Source organism: Oryza glaberrima, chromosome 2, assembly GCF_000147395.1.
Source record: "Oryza glaberrima chromosome 2, OglaRS2, whole genome shotgun sequence".
NCBI classification, from domain to species: Eukaryota; Viridiplantae; Streptophyta; class Magnoliopsida; order Poales; family Poaceae; genus Oryza; species Oryza glaberrima.
Window position 1 is genome coordinate 25,414,282 of NC_068327.1, and position 13,782 is coordinate 25,428,063.

At 44.2% G+C, this 13,782-nt stretch overlaps 2 protein-coding genes across 2 annotated transcripts; one reads left to right on the forward strand and one right to left on the reverse strand.

Moving 5' to 3' along the window:
• Window positions 1-3,058: 3,058 nt before the first annotated feature.
• Window positions 3,059-4,453, forward strand: LOC127761841 (homeobox-leucine zipper protein HOX24). The gene is made up of 2 exons (XM_052286172.1): window positions 3,059-3,602; window positions 3,690-4,453. The coding sequence occupies exons 1-2, from the start codon at window positions 3,144-3,146 to the stop codon at window positions 4,014-4,016; spliced, it is 786 nt and encodes a 261-aa protein (XP_052142132.1). The 5' UTR covers window positions 3,059-3,143; the 3' UTR covers window positions 4,017-4,453.
• Window positions 4,454-6,006: 1,553 nt separating this feature from the next.
• LOC127761297 (embryogenesis-associated protein EMB8) lies at window positions 6,007-11,072 on the reverse strand. Its single transcript, XM_052285569.1, has 9 exons — window positions 10,611-11,072; window positions 9,936-10,064; window positions 9,141-9,272; window positions 8,654-8,796; window positions 8,461-8,558; window positions 8,270-8,364; window positions 7,550-7,603; window positions 6,641-6,962; window positions 6,007-6,525 (listed from the first exon to the last, which is right to left on the reverse strand). The coding sequence occupies exons 1-8, from the start codon at window positions 11,070-11,072 to the stop codon at window positions 6,735-6,737; spliced, it is 1,341 nt and encodes a 446-aa protein (XP_052141529.1). The 3' UTR covers window positions 6,007-6,525; window positions 6,641-6,734.
• Between the last annotated feature and the right edge of the window lie 2,710 nt (window positions 11,073-13,782).

Sequence of the window (13,782 nt, forward strand, 5' to 3'; positions counted from 1 at the left end):
TTCTAAAATAAATCAATCTCGTACCAGATGTGTATCCAGATTCATTGTACTAGAATGTATCACATTTTATGTCCAGATTCATCGAACTAAGATGTGTCATATTTGGTACGAGGTTGGTTTATTTTGAGACGGAGTGAGTATGTCCTTAAATTAATGTTTTTAAACAACACCTCACTCGCTTTTATGCGCATAGTTCTCAAACTGCTAAACGATGTGCTTTTTAAAAATTTTAAGTGAATTTCACAAAACTACAATTATTTTGATGAAATTATCATAAAGCTACATTTTTAAGGCATTGTTTCACAAAACTACATATTTAACATAAAATTTATCACAAAACTACAAATTTAGGACCAACTATGATAAAACTATAGATTTAATACTATAGTTATCACAAAACTATATATTTTATAGCTTAAATCCCTACCACTACTACTATGTTAGAGTGATAAATGTTGTAGTTTTGTACTTAACATGATGCAAAACATGTACAATAGTGATAATTTTATTACTAAATTTGTAGTTTAGTGATCTTTCACCTTAAATGATCTATAGTTCTTTGTAGTTTTATGATAGTTTTGTTAAAAGTACATGTAGTTTTTCTGAAATTTGCTCAAAAATTTTCTATAGAAAAGTTGTTTTTAAAAATCATATTAATCTATTTTTATTTTTAAAATAATACTTAATTATTATTCGCTAATGCACATTTCTTTTTCTTTTGTGTACTGAAGGTCAACCCCCTTCCCGAACCCACCGTAAATGTGGGGGAAATTTAACTATTTGCCACTCTTGTGACATGGCAATTAACGATTTGCCACACCCTGTCAATGACATGTGGGCCCTCATGTGTCTATGACATGTGGGTCTAGTGAAAAATCGTTAAGCACCACTCGTAAGAGTGTCAAATAGTTAAAAGCCCCTAAATGTGGAGCAGCCCAACTAATAAATTTTCTTCGTCCCACGAAAACGAATCTAGAATTGGATGTGATGCATTCTTATACAACAATTTTGAACATAGGTATGTTCAGATTCGTACTAATAGAATGTGTCACATCTCGTGGTAGTAGATTGTTTTCATGGGACGAAGAGAGTAGTGTGCCATAATGCCATGGCGATCAACCAATCACGCATGTCAGATCTGCAAATCAGTGTCTTAAAAAAAAACTGCAGACGAGAAAGGAGTGCCAAGTGACTCATAAATCATAAACGGTCACACTCCAGTTAGCAAAAGGTCTGTGCACCGCGACCGCGAGATACGTGTTGCCGACATGGTCCTATCAGTGACCAGATAACAATTCTCTCTCCCGGCTTTGAACGCACAGATAAAAACACGTACGCAAAAACAATCCAATCCCCTAAAGGCAAGGCTCTCGCAAAAGCTAAACCCAATGCCTACATACATGCATCCGCCCGCCAGTAGTAGTGCTCGCCAAGTAAGTTGCTAGCTACTCCGACTTGATAAACACACACAAGAACACACACAGTGCATATCGGAAAAAAGCACTTGCGATTGCGAGTTGCGACGAGGCGATCGAAAGCTTTGCCGATCGAGCGAAAACAAAAGCGGTTTTGTCCGCGCGGACACGCGCCGGCTCGCTCGGCCTCGCCGCGGCGTACGTCGCCATCACGCCGTCGACGTCGCGGCGACCGCACCACCACCCACCACCCCGCGCACGAGGACCGCGAGCGCGACGCTGACCCGGGCCCGGCGCCCCTGCGCGCGCCCAGCCACGACGGGCTGGCTAATCACTGCAATTATCCCATTAACTACGGGCTTATCGGCGACAGGTCATCCTTAATATATCGGGTGATCAGCGTGTCGTTGTGAACTGTGACCTCGGAGAGCCACTGACGTGTCGGCTCCGGGGACGGGACGACTCCGCGGCCGGCTCGGCCGCGCGCGCAAGCAAACGGTGAGTACGTACGCATGAAGAGAGTATTGTATTGTAGCATTAGTTTTATGTTAAGAGTGATTTGGTTTGATGTTAGTGGCTGCGACTACGTTTCCAGGGGATTTGTGGCTGCCGAAACGGCAAAGGCAGCCATCAGTTCGTTTCCCCCTACGTGAGGGATAGATGACACAACATGGTACTGATCTCAGCCGAGCCGACCACCGAACGAATCACGTGCAGGAGAACCTGGCATGCTAATCGCGCCCTGACATATGTGCCAAATCATATCTGTCGATAAGAAACTGCAAAACTGTAAACTAAGAGGGTGTTTGGGAGAGAGAGACTAAACTTTAGTCCTCTCCAAAAAATAAGTCCTTAGAGAGAGCCCTCTCCCCCAAACACCTCCTAAAGCAAGCGAAGAAGCTCCTAGCTGCAGCTAACCTGCACGGTGAAAATTGCCCAAGAAGCTCACTGGGCGCGTGCAGCGGCGGTTCGACCATCTGTTCGACGCGGAGTCACTCCTGGGACACGTAACGCCGGGGATGATAAGCTTATCTGACTTTTGACGACCGGTCCTAGCTAGGAGAAGGTACAGTGCGTGTATACTCTGCTTGTCCTGCCGAGCCGGGAAAAAAACGCTAGCGTACAGCGACGCCTCATCATCCCTCCCTCGCACGGCCACACACCCCCAGATGGTTGGGAGCCCTCACCCCTGCAAGATAGCCTCACACGCGAGCCCCCCCAGCCGCTGCAACGTGACAAGCCACCCCCTGCCACCTCGGCTTCCCGTCCGTGAGACGCTCTCCGCCGCATGGCCCAGTTGACGTGGACGCTGCCCACCTATACTACTACGCACCATGGCTGATGGCTGCTGCACATTGGCAATTTGGAATTGATTTTTTTTTTTTTTTTTTTTTGCGTAGAGGAGGTGAGGAGGTCTCACACTCCAAGCTCGCGCCACGTGTACGGCGAGAGCTCGAATCGATCGCGAGACGGATAACCATCCGGGGGAGTGTGGGGGCTCCGATGCGGGACACCTGGCGCGGGACAAAAGGCGAGGTGGGGCCCACGCGTACCGGGGCACGAGACCGTGGTGCCACGTGTCGGCATCGGCTCCGGTATAAAAGGTCGCCGCGCGCGCCGTTGTTCTGGAACACACACACTACTGCGACTGCTAGTGCTCTGGTCTTACATTCGACGAACTGATCGATATTCGATACGACGTCTCCTCCTACCTGGAGCTTGGGAAAAATGGAGAGCGACTGCCAGTTCTTGGTGGCGCCGCCGCAGCCGCACATGTACTACGACACGGCGGCGGCGGCGGTGGACGAGGCGCAGTTCTTGCGGCAGATGGTGGCCGCGGCGGATCACCACGCGGCCGCCGCTGGGAGAGGAGGCGGCGACGGCGACGGCGGCGGCGGCGGCGGCGGTGGCGGGGAGAGGAAGCGGCGGTTCACGGAGGAGCAGGTGCGGTCGCTGGAGACGACGTTCCACGCGCGGCGGGCCAAGCTGGAGCCGCGGGAGAAGGCGGAGCTGGCGCGGGAGCTCGGGCTGCAGCCGCGCCAGGTGGCCATCTGGTTCCAGAACAAGCGCGCCCGGTGGCGCTCCAAGCAGATCGAGCACGACTACGCCGCGCTCCGCGCCCAGTACGACGCCCTCCACGCCCGCGTCGAGTCGCTCAGGCAGGAGAAGCTCGCCCTCGCAGCCCAGGTTCGTGCGCCATTGCCGACCAATCATCAGCTATACCTGCTGCATACGTGCACGCATGGTGACAATGCGCGCTTTGCCTTCTTGCAGGTGGATGAGCTGAGGGGGAAGCTGAACGAGCGGCAAGACCAGAGCGGCAGCTGCGACGGCGGCGGCGCCGAAGGGGACGACGACGACAAGAGGAATAGAGTGATGAACGCGAGCAGCAGCGGCCTCGTGGAGGAGGACTACGTGAGCTGCCTCGCGGTGCCGGTGGTGGACGTCTCGGAGGACGGCTCGGCGGCGTGCGGCGGGTCGTCGTACGAGTACGACCATCACCTAGACTACTTGGGCGGCGGCCAGCTGCCCGATCCGTTCTGCGGCATGCCGGATCTGTGGGAGACATGGCCAATGGTGGAATGGAACGCAGTAGCATGATCATGCTAATCAATCAGCGTAGCATACAGTATATAAATATATATGTGTATGAGTACGTGTTGTATTGGGTCTATATAGATATTTTGCTGCTGTTGCTGCTGCTGGCTTGTGCAGTCAGTTGGTCCGGAGAGATCGACTAGAGCCGCGGCGCTCGTAAGCTAGACGGGAGAGCAGATTAGAGATGGAGGATGCAACCGGCCGGCCGGCAAACCATGCAACAATGCAAATCCACACATGCATTGCGTTGCACATATAGAAATCCTCCGGCCGGTCGATCGCCGAGTCTTGCTGCTTGTTATGCTAGGATGTTACATTAATTATTCATGTTCGTGAATCTGGCTCCCCTGCCTCGGAGCCCGTTCGTGCACATATGTGAAACATATATATCAACGCTGCGCATGTGTGCCATGCCCATGCGCATGCCGGCGCTTGTCGTCCATGCTTTGAACGTTGTTGTGTTCGCGCGCAGTGAATGTTACTGTAGGACGTGCAGCGACCGCACCGAGCGGCGGAGGGAGAGATCAACGGAGAAAACATCGCAATCGTTGGCGACAAGGTCGTACTCGCACCACAGGAGATGGGTCGCGTTTTCCTCGAGCTCGTTTGGAGGTTAGCGGTCGATCCGCTCGGCGTGGCGATCGACTGTTCGTCGTCCCGCGGCCCGGGCGCTGTTGCGCGGGGGAAGCAGAGATGCGGGGGCAGGTGTCTGTCGCGGAGAGAGATCGACGAGAGGATATGCTGCGGCGAGCAAGGAGCAACTAGCGAGGATTAAGAAAGTTCTGGATGCGTGTGGCTGTGCCGGCGGCCAAATGTGTGGTGGAAAGCCGGAACGATCGAAGCGAGCCAGTGGGACATGAAAGCGACGCGAGGCCAAATGAGAAGCACGAAAAAGACGTAGCGCAGCCATAGGTGCTGTTGAGCTCTTGGAATCGAGGGCGCTTTGCGCAGGACTAAGAGCAAGATAATAATAGTAGAGCTAATTTCCTGCTATTAGTCCATCTTTGGATCCCTTTGATTTGGAGAATAAACATAGGAATTTTGAGGATTCCAATCCTAAAACAAAGGATTAAATTCTATCTTATCCTTCAAAATTCCTACGAAATGGACAATCCTATAGAGATTTTAGAAGAAATTTAGCGAGAGCTTAAATCTCTTGGAAACTTTCCTTTGAGTCTATCTCTCTCATCCGATTCCTGTGTTCTTCATGCGGTTCAATCAAACGGTCATACATGTGTTTTTCATGTGTTTTACAATCCTCTGTTTTGCACTTGCATTCCTATTAGAATCTTACGTTTTTCTATTCATCCTTTTTTTTCATTGCTACGATTTAAATGGGCACTTAAAGCCAACATATATAATAGATTAGCAATAAGGTTGACCACAATTTTCTACTCCTCTCTCTATTGACACGGTCTCCAAAACACAACTTTGACTTGTTGTTTCTATAAAAATATTTATTGAAAAGTGATATATGTATACTTTTATAAAAGTATTTTTCAAGACAAATCTATTCATATAATTTTTACATTTTCAAACTCAACAATTTAAGAGTTATTCATGATTTATATTCCCAAGGTTTGATTTAAACATTATTCTAAACGACTTCTTTTACGAGTACAGAGGGAGTATACAATTATTGTATTTGTCTTAAAACTTGTGTTAAGCTGCTCTTACATAAGAGCCAACACCTTTGATTTTTTTTCTTACCTGTCTCCACGTAAATTTATAGTAGGCTTATAACTCATTATTATCCTTGCTGTTGTACCGAGCTCAAGCCATTCTGAGAATGAGATGTTCTACCATGATCTTAGTGTTAGAATCAATATATAGAATAATAGGCTTGTTTGGTTTGGAGCCAATTTTTACCTTACTAATTTTTTATAGTGTTAAAACCTCATCAAGTTTTGACACTAGTATAGAACTTGTTCGGTTTGAAGATAATTTTTACCATATACTAAGATTTTAGTGTCAAAATCTTTCAACCAAATTTGGTAATATAGAAGTTGAACTAGTATGGACGTGAAAATTGGCAGCAAACCAAATATCCACGTGGTACCATTAAAGTTGCCAATTTTTTTGTAAGGTGCAAATTGGCTTCAATCTAAACTAGCCTATAGATCATTTCTATGGATGATCATATGATAGTACTATATCTAGGAATAGTAGGGTATGTAGGTACGGTGCTCGTTTGGATACATTTTCTACAGGCCCGGTGGTTGTTGGTGCCACATATGGCCTATAGGAGTATTACTATGTGGTGTTATCTGCCTATCTATGAACTAATAATTACATATGAATATCAGCGCCGCACTTGTATAGACGTATAGTTGTAGGATGTATATTAAGAACACGATCGATATACTGTTTATACCGTTTTATACAGCACGTATCGGCAATGGTCAATACGGAATAAATATTAAAATTAGTTGAACAGGCAAAGCCCATAAATCTGTAAAGAATCCCAGACTGCAGGCCGCGACAATATCGTCACAACTCAATAACGTAGAACCTGCACAAGTAAAGCAGAGGCAGAGCGAACAATATTCATCAAACTATTGATGGAAGAACAGAAAATATTTATACTTAGGAACAAAACTAGGGGTGCATGAGATTTGATCATGTACCTGTCATCCTGGAGCACTGTAGAGCATCTCGACCTAACAACTATGTGCACAAGACATGCCTAGTGAATGGAAAAATCTGGCAAGAGAAACGTTACTATCGCTGCACATGCACAGAGACATCTGGGGCTGACGTTTGTGTAACAATCTGCTGCTCATATGAGATGCTACCCTTGGTACTAGAGTTCTTTTCGTTATGAACATATTCTAAAAACTCCATTATAATTGGGTCAGTCCAAGGGCATCCAAATGGAGCATCTTCACCTGCCACCCATCCAAGGTGACCACCCTGTGGTGTTACTATCAGTAGGCAGTTCGGGTTCGCCTGAAAAGATAAAATAACAAGATTTTCTTGAGTCATTTTAGAGCAACACAGAGCAGAATAAATACATAACTATTGAATGAATCATAAGTTACAGGCCTTCAGTGATCTCAGTGTAAAAGGTAGGTGCAGTACCCTATTGAGTTTTCTATCCTATCTTGGTAGGATTCATGACTATCTTGGTGATGTGGAAAAAGAAAGATCGACTCTCCAATTAGACGCATTAGACTATGGCATTACAGCCAAACCCAAATTTGTTGTCTTTGTTGTATAGTTCAATTCACTCATTAATTAATAAAACAAAACCCCCCACATAAGAGTACCTGAATCCCAGTTAGATATGATTCTCATTTCAGTTAGCACGACCCGGAAATTGTACTTTTAATCAACAAGTTACAGTACACAGAAGTAACAAAGTTCTACTTTTCACCCTTTGGATCTGCATGCACTCTTATTTGTTGACTTAAAACAGAACTCTCATGGATTAGACTCGGTATGCTGGCCTCATGTTCTTATGCAAGAGATCAACGCTGAGTAATAGGGTCCAGTAGGGTGCATACTACAAAGTACAAACTGCAACAAGCGAATACCTTGATATCTTCTCTGGGAATTCCCCTAGATGGTGCAATTGGGTCATTATCCGCCTGCACATAATTAAGCAAGAATAAAAAACTATAGCAGAAAATATCTAAGCAACCCTTAATATGTGATTGTACGGCCTAATTGTTTTCTCTTTTTTGAGAGAGAAAGCCAAATTGTTTTCATTGTATAATATATGAACCAGTACTGACAACTGAATACAAACTGTTGAGCATTGACCTTGTTTTCCAGCATGTCTATGGAAGTACAAACAGATCTAACTACTTTTAAAGCCTTCATGTATTCCTTATTCCATGATTGCTCTATGAATTCCATAGTGCCGACTTGAAGTAATGTGTGAATGGAAGTGCAATACCGTAACTATTGTCATCTAGAATTATTGAAGTAATTTGTTCTATATTGGCAAGACCAAGGCAAGCAATCAAAAGTTTTTTTCCCCTGGCATTTCAATTACACAATTAAGTGGGCTGTGTACATCCATTGTGGATGTAGAGGCCAGGTTTTAATCCATTTTCTAAAAAAAAAATTACACAATTAAGAGGCCATGAGTTGACTTGCATTGAGATACTCCTGCTCTATTTTTGCTTTACAATTTTGACTAAATATTTTTACTGTTCCCTAAGGATGACAAAATGATACTATCAAACTAAGTAATAAGATAATTGTTGTTCCTAATGTGCGAGCGAAGCATATAGAACTAGTAGTTTCACCTGTATGCACAATAAGGGTATGGAAACATTTTTTATGTAATCTGAGCTGCTTGAGTTGGAGTAATAATCATCCACAGACTTGAAGCCAAATGAAACTGCATACAATTGAAGTGTAATTTTAAATGCGGGTCCCAACAGAGAAAAAAAATGAATAGCATCTGGTAAGAGTTATGCTTGATGTCATTTCAAACCTCGGGTTAGCCCTTCATCAAAGTCTCTAACTGATCTTGCATTCGCTGCCTTTGGTATATTATATTCACCTTCCAATCCTTCAAAAAGAAGTGCATGCCTAAAATTTTATGAATTCCCTAAAAGTCAACTGTTAGAATTCATTGAAGGAGAGCAGTGTAATTTAGATTTGATGAAAGGTGAACAGAAGAATACTTCTTAAATATATTCCTCAGAGCCTTAGCAAGGGCTCTGTCATAGACATTGTTAAATCCTTTGTGGAAATCTTCATCTGCAATTACCAAATCGAATGGATTGCACAAAGACACAGCTCCAGAAAGAACACATTTATCAGTTTCCTGGAAAGAGAAAACATATAGCTGTAAAGTTTCAGACTGTTAGAGTAAAGCGTGCCTTGGGATCAATTCTATATAACCTAATGCAGAAAAAAAAACACATGTCAAATTATTAGGTGATAAAAAGGAGCAAGTCCATAAGTTTAAAACATATTGGATTAAATCACACACTGAATCAAACAAAAGTGGCACATATATAGGTCAACTCCTAGTCATCATCAGCTACAAAAGGTAGTACGTAAATCATATGACTTCAAGATGAAATAAACCCTGATAAATATGGCACAAGGAAAAAAAATGCTGTTGTGTAGAACTGTAGGCTCATCATCAATGAGTAAAGAACTCACCTCTCCAAGGTAGCGCACAAGAATGTTTGCTCCAAGAGACCAGCCAACAGCATAAACGTTAGATTGAGGAAAACGTCCTAAAACATGATCAACTACTTGCCGGAGATCTCCAGTAAATGATGCCGAATAGAACTGCACATGACAGGAAAATCACGTTTTAAGAAGACGAGATATTGTAGCGTTTTTTTGCTTTAAATGTGATTTGACTCCATTATATTATACAGTCTGCTAATTCGTAGGTTTCCTCCACAATATTCAATATTAAGGCTTATGAACATGGTGAATGGTGGCTTGCCAATATGTCTGCATTATAGATCAGGTTAGCCAAAAGATGCTGATAAGTTTGAAGGACACAAGACAACCATTTTTTTTCCCAATATAATAGGAAGAAATGTTCTCTAGAAAAAAAAAGGTCAACAATGAAGTGCAAAACTGAATTAACCTTTCATTGTTGACTACATATCTGAGTGCCAAACACTACCATGGAATTAGGAGCCATATGGATTAGCCCTTCACCATATGGTGCTGAAGTAGGTGGCTCATGTCATATTCCCAGCAAGAGCATAAACAACCTTCAGCTTAATTAAGAGTGATCAGAACCAACTAAAGTGCAAGCTACATGTATCAGACAGGATGAAAATCTGAAAAACAGTCCCATAATAAACAACCTCTACCAGCTGAGAGAGTAAAGTTGATCAACTGATTCTGACTTCTTTTTTCAATTGTTACTTGATTTTTCAGGATCTACTGAATTTAGTGAATACAATGAGATTAATAAAATATTTGATAAAGTACCTTGGCTGTAGTCACTGGACTGCCTGCACATCCACGGCTGTTAAACACCACCACGCGCCATCCTTTGTTTCTAGCTCTTAACAGCATATGCCTTACATATGTATCATCACTTCCCCCTGTTAGACCAGGCTGCCGATGTCGAACTTTAAGCATTAGTCACTAACCATAAGCTAGTTAAATGCATGTCTGAACTACAGATAAGCACTGGCCATCTAACAGTAAAGATAAAAGGTAAAATAGAAGTCAGATCAGTTGATTTCAGTTCTGTGGTCATATATGGAGTGGATGTCTTTGACTGCACATTGGACGATTAATTTTAGTTCTGTCAGATGCTTTCAATGGGTCATCTGAGATGTCGTGAACCTGTTCCTTGGAGCAGGTCAACGAAATGTTGCTAGAATCTCCCGTTTGGGGGAAATATTATGACGGCAAAAGCTTAGTTGCTTTTCACTTAGCCACTCTGAACACTAGACTACTTCGATCCTGGACTAGTCATCCTACCAGTGTTATTTGGCCATTTCTGAACAAAAAAAATACTATCCCAATCCCAATGCGAATCAAATCTCATTCATCGATTCATTTCTAACTACCAGCAAATGCATTGACGCTCGATGTATACAGGCATACAGCGCGCAACCACACACGAGACTACGAGAGGGAAAACGACAGGCATACCAGGAGTATGAGCACCGGCGCGTCCCGCGGAAGCGCACGGTCGTCGCCGGAGACCCAGTCGAGCGCGACGGCGCCATCGTCGGGCGTGCGGAGGCACTCGCGGCGGAGCGCGACGGCCGGGAGCGACCGCGCGAAGGCGGCGAAGATGGTCTCGACGTGCCGGTTCGACGCGACGATGGGGAAGGCTCGGTACGGCCGGCGGAGGCTGTCGAACCCGGCGAGGAGGCCGCAGCGCGCCCCGGCGACCTCGAGGCTCGCGTGCGGGAGGAGGGGACTCGGCGGCGGCCGCTGCTCCCCGGCGCCGCCTGAGACGGGGCGGCCGTTGGAGGGGGCCGAGATGGAGGAGGAGGAGGTGCTGGACATGGAGACGGCGGCGGCCGGGAGGAGGGAGCGGAGGCGAGGGGCGACGAAGCGGCGGGTGGAGGCGACCAGTGGGGATGATGGCGTGGGTGGCGCGGCCATTGGGGGGGGGGGGGGGGGGTAGGGGTGGGGGTGGGGTTTGGTGGTGGTTTGGGACTTGGTGGTAGTTTGGTGCTTGGAGTGAACAGGGTGGGGCTTGGGAAGTTGGGATCCTCGGCTTTTCGAGTTGCGGGGCCGGACAGGTAGGAGCCAGAAGGATCTGGTGGCCGGGATTGCGGCCACGTGGCTATCGTGGGAGGATAGCCGCTCAAATCTTGGGCTGGGCCGTGTTTGTTGATTTATAGGCCTATTTTAGGCCCTTTCACGGGATGAGCTGGGAACTAGACTTCGTATAGAAACTGAAAAAGGACTCAGCCCTGTTCTTTTTCTCCAACTAACGTCAACTTTCTTATTTTTCATTAGCATGTTTTTCAAACGGTTAAATAATATATATTTAAATATATATATATATATAATTTGTTAAGAAAAATAAAAAAACCATTTCTAAATTTTATAATAATTAATACTTGGTTAATCATACAGTAATGATTTATTTCGTTTCATGTATCACCAAATATATGGGCCGAACTACTGGGTCTAACTCAGGGGCTTCTAGTTAGCGCACCTGCGCCGGTAATGTTGCTAGCGCGCACTTTTCTGTTCCGCGTCGGGGGTAGAAGGTTAAGCCCGTGGGCCCGGATTAATCTAATTATAGTTTTTTATTATCAAAATAATACATAATAATATAGTTAAGTTGAAAGTTTTGAAAATATGAAGAATATTTTCAAAATCTGAGTTGAAAGTTTAAAAAAAATTATCTTGAAAGTTTAAATTTCGAGTTGGAACCTTTTAACCTCGAGTTGAAATTTTTCAAATTTGAGTTGAAAGTTTTTAAATTTTGACTTGAAAGTTTTTAAATTTCGAGTTGAAATTATTTAAAATTTGGGTAAAAAGTTTTCAAATTTGGGTAAAAAATTTTCAAATTCGAGTTGAAAGTTTTTAAAATTCAAGATGAAAGTTTTCAAAATTGACTTGAAAGTTTAAATTTTGAGTTGAAAGTTTTCAAATTTTAAATTGAAAGTTTAAATTTTCAAATTTTGAGTTGTTTTAAATCATGGTCGTGACTTTTAATTTCTTCTATAGAAAATTTCAAATTTCGTGTATAGAATTTTAAATCTTTAGTTAAAAAGGAAACAACTTCATGGAAAAAAAGGAAAGATTAATTAAAAAATAACTATCGGAAACTAATTACGTGAATGAACTAATCGTCAGATTTTTCTCCAAATCTAGCGCGGCGGCGCGCGTGCACACGCCTCTCGTGGTGTTTTTTTTTCACAAAGAAAACAGAAGTGGACTGGAGCGGAATCGCGTGAGGATATAGGCTTAAAACGCGCGCCAGATCGCTAGCCAGCGCGTCTGCGCTAATTAGGAAACTCGGTCTAACTCAGCCTTACTTGGTTTTATTTTACTTGCGTGGTTCCTACCCACTTGAATCAAATTTCTATGCAACATTTTTCAAAGAAGCTTCTAATGAAGTAAAACTTTGTAATCAGACAGGAAAATTCTGATTTGTCCTTATTTGTACGAATCATTTTCTATCAATAAGTTTTCCTCGCATACGCTTCTTGACCAAAAGTATAAACGACAAGTCAACTTTTACTTAATTAACGAATTGCCATAGTTTTACACCTTTTCTCTTCCTAGTGTCATTTGTGGTCTGAGTATAATTTTCATCCTCGTCCAACTAATGCAGCTCATCCATTGAACTTGCTAGAGATTACTAACTAACAAGCTGCAATTTGTGGTAGCAAATGAGTTATACTAATAGCCAGTAAGAGGAATTGTCACATAGCTATGTCTGGAAAAACATGATATTTCAAATATCTAATGAGAATATAAAAAAGTTGGATTTTCCCAAACTATATATGCTGGAATAAATTGTCCCAATGATATGGCAAGGACCTTCCTCCTAGGCCCTGTTTGGAAGATTAGCCCAGGGCTAATTTTGAGGGCTAATATTTAGTCATGAATTGGTAGGCTAAACATTAGCCTAGGGTGATATGTTTGGATCTATGGACTAATTCAAGGTTAAAAGGTGGAGAGAGATTAGAAAGAGAGGAGAGAGAAGGAGAGAGAGAGCTGCCTTTTTATGGTCCCCACACAAAATTAGTCACATTAGTACCTCTTGGAGGGGCTAACATTTTGAGGGGGGCTAATTCACATTAGCTCAAAATTAGCCCACCTGTTTGGATCCTTGAGGGCTAATTTGAGGCTAAAAGGTGAGGGCTAAACATTAGCCCATGGAACCAAACAGGGCCCTAGTTGTCCAACCGAACATCATATCTATATGTATTATGTTTCATAGTTTACATGGAAAATTATACTATTTAGGGAACTAGAGATTCTGATAGTAACTATTAAGCACTGAAAATTACACATTCGAGCGCGTCCCCCGCCGTCCTCGCGCGGTTGACCGGGGGCAAACCCTAGCCCCGGCCACTGCCACCCTCCCCTCCCCCCTACCCACCTCGCCGCCGCCAGAAACCGCGCGGCCCGCCGGGATAGCGGCGGCAGTCTGTCTCTGGCATGAGGAGGTGACGTAGCACGCCCGCCGTGCGGCGGCGCGGCGAGTGGCTGCAGATTTGGCGGCGCCGCTGTTGATGCGAAAAACACAAACTGGTCTAGAAGATCTGCTTAGCTTCTGCGCATGTCCAATATCGAATCCGTCTTGATTCCAATATCGAACCTGGTTCATATTCTACCAAATTTGGTC

What these genes read in the sequence shown, in the direction of transcription:
- LOC127761841 (XM_052286172.1), top strand. Translation starts at nt 3,144, where the DNA reads ATGGAGAGCGACTGCCAGTTCTTGGTGGCGCCGCCGCAGCCGCACATG. An exon ending in AGCTCGCCCTCGCAGCCCAG is followed by an intron (nt 3,603 to 3,689) that starts GTTCGTGCGCCA and finishes GCCTTCTTGCAG; the next exon opens with GTGGATGAGCTGAGGGGGAA.
- LOC127761297 (XM_052285569.1), bottom strand. Translation starts at nt 11,072, where the DNA reads ATGGCCGCGCCACCCACGCCATCATCCCCACTGGTCGCCTCCACCCGC. An exon ending in CTGAGGAATATATTTAAGAA is followed by an intron (nt 8,559 to 8,653) that starts GTATTCTTCTGT and finishes ATAAAATTTTAG; the next exon opens with GCATGCACTTCTTTTTGAAG. An exon ending in TGATGAAGGGCTAACCCGAG is followed by an intron (nt 8,365 to 8,460) that starts GTTTGAAATGAC and finishes AATTGTATGCAG; the next exon opens with TTTCATTTGGCTTCAAGTCT.